The following is a 6,012-nucleotide window of genomic DNA, read 5'->3' as shown; positions in this document are numbered from 1 at the left end:
ACTCTCTCTCGCTGGGTCAAACTGACCCAGGACCGTGACACTCGGTGTGCCAGACCCACATGCTGGTGGAGGGGCCAAGACAGCTGTAAGTTATTCAGCAACAAACACTCCGTCCACACGGATTTAAGATATGAGTTTCCCAACGTCAGCTGCAGAAGAAGCGTAGGAGCCGCTCACTTCATGTAAACGACAGCGTTTTGTATATGTTTTGTTTTACAGATAACGCCATGGCGCAGCCGGCGAAAAAAGGTACGTCTATTTATTAAAAACACAGCAAGTCAGCACAGATTACTGATACAAACCAGACCTCTGCTTGTAACCCTGAACACACTTCCCTAAAATCTCAGCATTTTATACTTCCACTAGGATTACAGAATTACATACTTTTTTCTCCTTAAAAACAAGCTAAAAACCAAAACGTGCCAGGTCGCACAATAGCGCTTTGTTGAAAACCAAAATGTCCTCAGACATAACAAGTATTTGCTATATTGATCTGAGGCTGCTGCATTTTTAAATCACCTGATGTTGCCCTTTCTTTTTTGTGCGTCACCTATTCAACTCAGCATTTTATACTTCCAGTGTAACAAAAAGAGCTCGTGACTGTAGGAGAAGTTGGCTGAACACGAAACTCAGTTCGCTCTGTGCGTAATTAGCACACATAATTCTCCACTCTGTTCTTCGTAATTCATAAGCTTACCTGTACAGAACAAGAAGAATTACATATATTTTTTCCTCCTTTAAAAACAAAAAACAGTGCCAGGTCGCACAGTAGCACTTTGTTAAAAACCAAAAATATCCTCAGACATAATAAAATATTTGTTATATTGGCTGCTGCACTTTTAAATCACCTGATGTTGTCCTTTCTTTATTGTGCTTCACTGTCTTGCAGCATACTATCGCTTTGTGGTGCTCTTCTTTAACTGTCTGCTGACCTTTGGGTCCTACTTTTGCTTCGACATTCCCAGTGTGTTACAGGATCAGTTCCAAGGGGTGAGCAAGAGGCAGCGCTGCTTACAGATCGCATCAATATTGCACGACTTGATTATCAGCAGGGAAAGACTGATGTTGTTTTTAATGTTTGACTGTTGTTTTTTGACAGAACCTGACATGTCCCAATGCCACAGTGATCAACGGGACAGTGGACTGTGTGGAGGGACTGGGGATGACCCCTCAGCAGTACAATCTTCTCTATGCCATCTATGCTTGGATGTAGGCACGTTAATGCATTGATTTCACTGTGAAAATGCAGAAAAGTGGCTTATCAATGAGAAGCTTCTCTCTGTTATCAACAGGAATGCAGTAGTGGTGATCCTGGCTGGATTCCTGATTGACAAATTAGGAAATCGCTGTAAGTTTTGTTTTATGTTTTCTCTCTGCATGGTCGCAGTTATTTTTAATCTACTGACAGTAAAATGATGGTACAGCCATTTCTTTTGCTCCTCTTTGCAGTCGGTGTGTTTCTCTTCTCTTTTCTCTGTGTTTTGGGCTCATTGCTGTTTGCTTTCGGCTCCCACTTCAAGGGATCTCCCTACTTGCTGCCGCTAATGCTCATAGGCCGTCTGCTGTTTGGATCAGGCACTGGATCTCTGACTAGTAAGTTCCCCTCATGTATATGAACAAATATTCTCTGCAGCGTTGCCTTTGAGGAGCATTTCTTAACCGCTCAGTTACCTTTCTCCTTCTTCATTAGTTGTTCAGAAACGCATCACAACCTTCTGGTTCAAAGGGAAGGAGTTGGCTTTGGCTTTCAGCCTGACCGTGGCCTTCTCGCGGCTGGGCTCGGTGTTGAACTTCTTCCTCACGCAGAAGTTTGAAGAAAAATATGGCATGCAGTGGACACTCTGGGGTGGTAGGTGACGAGTGTGTAGAAATCTCAAGGATTATGGTGTGGTGCCATGTGACCTGGGTTTCTTATGTTATTGTTTCTTAGGCGCACTGTTGTGTGTGCTGGGCTTCACTTCTGCTGTCATTGTCAGCACCTTGGACAAGATTGGAGTGAGACAGCTAGGTCTCGATGGAGCCATCCAAGAAGAGTCTCGCAAAGTGGTACGATCAATATCCTTTAATAATAACAACATGCATACATAACACTGAAGATTAAAACCTTAATTTTTCAGTATTATGGACACACTAGTGATCTGTGTGGGGAACATGATTTATTGTTGTGTGTTTTTATGTGTAGAGGATTCAGGATGTGAAGCTCCTGTCAGTAAGATACTGGCTGCTGGTTCTCACCATCATGTTCTTCTACAACGGCATCTTCCCCTTCATTGCTGATGCAAGGTAGAGTTCTCAACATAAAGTGTGAGCATAAAGACTTGTACATGCAGAGCTGCTTTCAGAGTAATCCGTGAAACTTAAACCTGCATTCCTCTAAATGCAGCAGCACGTATTGCAAGTGCAAGTGATACTAGTGTCACAAACATTTACATCTGTCTTCTTCTTTTTTCTTTTTTTTTTCCATATCCCAGCAAGTTCATCCAGGATAAGTACAGCTACTACAGCCAGGAGGAGGCAGCTTATATTGTGGGAGCAGTCTATGACAGCTTAGTGGTCCTCTCAGCCATCGTGGGCATTCTCATTGTATGTATCTTTCATTTCAACCCAAATCTTATTCCTGTCTTCAATTCAATTTTATTCATACTGCACCAGATCAAAACAACTGTCCCTGTAGGGTGCTTTATATGGTATGCTAAGACCCCCCATGAGCAAGGACTTTGTGACAGTGGGAAGAAAAACTCCCTTTTAATAGGAATAAACCTTCATCAGGTACAGGAGGAATCTTGAAACACTCTTGCTGTCATGCGTTTCAGGATTATGTGGGTCTGCGGGGAGTTTTTGCATTGGCGAGTGCCGTCTTCACGCTGCCCGTGTTTGGACTCCTGGCTTTCACTTTTGTCCCTCCTCTGGTTTCAACCATATGGCTGGGAGTCACCTACTCCTTTGCTGCTGTGAGTGCGGATTTTTTTTTTAAATTCATTTTTGATAAATAAAATCTTAGACGTCAGAGTTAAAATGGTAAATTATTACAATGAATTAATGTATTTTCTAGTATGTTAAACTTGTTGCTGCCTGTGTGGCATTCCAGGCCAGCATGTGGCCGTCTATTCCCCTTGTCGTACCTCAGGCAACTCTGGGAACTGCCACCGGCCTGGCCACCTCCGTACAGATGTTTGGGGTCGGGATCTCCAATCTCATTGTTGGACAGATACTAGGCACCAAGTCCAGGTGGGGAGTACCTGACATTAGAATCTCATTGCAGTGCACTTGTTTAGAAGGTTCCATGAAAGCTGAGCTGGCAGCAATCGCTTCAGAGTGTCGGGTCAGAACATTTGTTAATGTTCACATGAGTGTGGAACAAAACAGGCAGAGTCCAAGTTGTCGTTCTTCATATTTAAAATTGAGAAGTGTGTGTGTGTGTGTGTGTGTGTGTGTGTGTGTGTGTGTGTGTGTGTGTGTGTGTGTGTGTGCAAAGCATAATAATGCAAACCAGTTACACTTCAAATTACATCATACACATACAGATACAGCTGAGCTGTACTCAAATGCAGTATATAAATAAATAAGCTGGCATATTACTTCAGACTAGTTATGTAAACCTAAAGTCAGATAATATGAATTAACACACCACATACAGCTATGCAATGAAAGCAACTTCACACTATTTAACATCCAGTACACAGAGCACAGAAACAACAAATCTCTCTGCTAGAAGCTAGTCAGTAATAAAATCTGTTATGTTAGCGAACTGCCACTTATGCATAACCTCATTTAAACAGAAGCACAAAGAACTGCTCATATGTCATCAAACACGCTAAACATGGCTAAACAAAAACATGACTAAGTGAAGTACATCTTTAAACATACGGTCTCATGAGCACACGCACTGTCAGTTGTTTAGCTGCTGTTTGTCTCTGAGATGAAGCTGCCCACATGCACACCTATGGTGCATTCAAGGGTGCATGGGAAATCCCACACACAACTCTACCTTTTTGTACAGCACTAATTGTCCTTCCAGTCTTGTTTAGCTCTGCAGTTTCTCCATTTGTGTTGCAGTGAAACTAAGATCCCGCTGTGGCGTTGGAAGAGGATGATGATCTTCATGTTGGCCAACACCATCAGCTGCATTGTGACCTCAGTGCTGCTTAACGTTGTTGATCACAGACAGGTCAGACATCTGAGGTTACCTCATTTGGTTACCTCATGACTTTATTTTCTCGAAACACTATCAGCAGAAAGTTAATGATGCCCCCCACCCTTACAGGACGGGATCCTCAACAAGACAACCAAGAAGTCAGGGCAGGCACAAGAAGGCTCCAAGAACTCGGGCGCAGAGAAACTTGAACTGAAAGCCGCTCACCCAGGCAGAGGAGAGGAAGAGCCAAATGAACAGAAAGGAAAAAGTGCACACTTTCTTTAGTAAAGTAGAAGTACAGATACCTGGGTTAAAATAAAATACTCAATTAAAAGTTGAACTACTGAAGCAAATTTTTTACCTAAACAAAAGTGAAAAAGTACAGGCTCTGAAATGTACTCAAAGTAGGCAAGTAAAAAGTTCTTGAAGGACAATTCTACTGAATTGTCCTTCAAGAACTGTTAAAATGACAATCAATCTAATTGAAACAGCTGCATGTTACGGATGTGGCCTCAAAGATTCGTAGTTTAGATTTAAAAGCACTTAATGTAATGAACTCAGTCATTTTCCATTCGTTCTGCAGTTTGTTCCAAGCCAAGGGTGCTAAATGAACAAAAGCTCTCTTACCAAATTCAGTTTGGGCAAATATACCATTTATACTGTCTTTACACTAGATATAATGTTGGAATTCAGTGAATGAATCTAAGCATCACTACTATAAAGGGACTGAGTAAGGTGCTGCTGAAATGGTCGTCAGCAGTATTTCTCATGTCAGAGATAACAGAACTACCATTAAAGTCAACCTCAGGTCCTTGGTCGCCTCCCTGACTGAGATACTTCTTGCAAGAAAAGCATGTGAAGAGTCCTGCCAAATCAAAAGGTCTTCTACTTCAATGTTCTTTAAGTCAAAGTGTTCCTGAATGCTTCTGAAGTCATTTTGTAAGCGTGGATTTTCTTCGATGTCATGTTTTTCGTCTTCACATGCAGCGAATGAGTAACTACCATCTACTTAGGTATGTGTCTGCTTGTTTGTTTGTTTTTAAGCAATATTTAACTCATTACCACAGGTTGATTTCACTCAGGTTATTAAATGACAGATTTTCATTTATTTGACTTTATCTACAGGACATAAGTAGATAATTCAATTTTAAAACACATTTTATCTCTGCTGAAATAGCTATAATGACTACTGCCATGAATAACTGTGTGGACATTACTGCTGTTACTAAATCATGTTATATATATTATACTGTTGCGTAAACGTGACTATCCAGAGTTGGGACTAGGAATAAGTGTTGCAGACTGTATTTAGTATTTAGAAATACAGAAATTACTCTTTAAGAGCCAGGGATGGGATCGGGCACACTAAACATACATGGCAGAAATACAGTCAACAGAAAAGAGATCATACCCATGTCATTTTACATCTGCACATATTTTAGGGTGACCACATTTTGATTTCCAAAAAAGAGGACACTTGGCCCAGTCATGAAGAATTTTAATCACACTGTTTGCTTAAAGAAATTTTTATTCAAAAATAATGCCTTCTCTGTGCGGTAAATGAATGGTGAAATAAAAAAAAGTCTTATATTGTACAAGTCAACAAGTGCAAAAAAATAATTTAAACACTTCTAGAATTAAATAATGTTACAGAAATAATGCCTCATTTGTATAAGAAAAATGACCAGTGAGGTACCAGTGAGGCATTGTGCAATGGTTTCTGCTGTCTCATTTCTAACCTCAATTAATTTGTTTTGCACGCCACCATTCTTCCAGTCAAAGTATGTTTGGGAATATATTCTCTGTTCCATGGTTACTTAAGTCTGAGAAATGCCACAGTACTGGGTTTTATTAAGAGCTCTCTTCATGTCAGGAGC

General features: G+C 40.8%; 1 protein-coding gene across 1 annotated transcript; it reads left to right on the top strand.

Annotated features, from left to right (window-relative positions):
* The first annotated feature begins 227 nt into the window (after nucleotides 1-227).
* On the top strand, nucleotides 228-4,721 carry LOC120728307 (major facilitator superfamily domain-containing protein 1-like). Its single transcript, XM_040023102.1, has 14 exons — nucleotides 228-249; nucleotides 564-641; nucleotides 890-990; nucleotides 1,100-1,209; nucleotides 1,293-1,348; nucleotides 1,450-1,593; nucleotides 1,691-1,849; nucleotides 1,931-2,046; nucleotides 2,183-2,283; nucleotides 2,472-2,583; nucleotides 2,814-2,951; nucleotides 3,089-3,228; nucleotides 4,057-4,168; nucleotides 4,265-4,721. The coding sequence occupies exons 1-14, from the start codon at nucleotides 228-230 to the stop codon at nucleotides 4,418-4,420; spliced, it is 1,545 nt and encodes a 514-aa protein (XP_039879036.1). The 3' UTR covers nucleotides 4,421-4,721.
* The last annotated feature ends 1,291 nt before the right edge of the window (nucleotides 4,722-6,012 follow it).

The sequence above is a fragment of the Simochromis diagramma genome, unplaced genomic scaffold (assembly GCF_900408965.1).
Source record: "Simochromis diagramma unplaced genomic scaffold, fSimDia1.1 OVJJ01000208.1, whole genome shotgun sequence".
NCBI classification, from domain to species: domain Eukaryota; kingdom Metazoa; phylum Chordata; class Actinopteri; order Cichliformes; family Cichlidae; genus Simochromis; species Simochromis diagramma.
This window is presented reverse-complemented; position numbering and strand designations above follow the sequence as displayed.

What these genes read in the sequence shown, in the direction of transcription:
- LOC120728307 (XM_040023102.1), top strand. Translation starts at nt 228, where the DNA reads ATGGCGCAGCCGGCGAAAAAAG. An exon ending in AGGCACTGGATCTCTGACTA is followed by an intron (nt 1,594 to 1,690) that starts GTAAGTTCCCCT and finishes CTTCTTCATTAG; the next exon opens with TTGTTCAGAAACGCATCACA. An exon ending in ATACTAGGCACCAAGTCCAG is followed by an intron (nt 3,229 to 4,056) that starts GTGGGGAGTACC and finishes TTTGTGTTGCAG; the next exon opens with TGAAACTAAGATCCCGCTGT.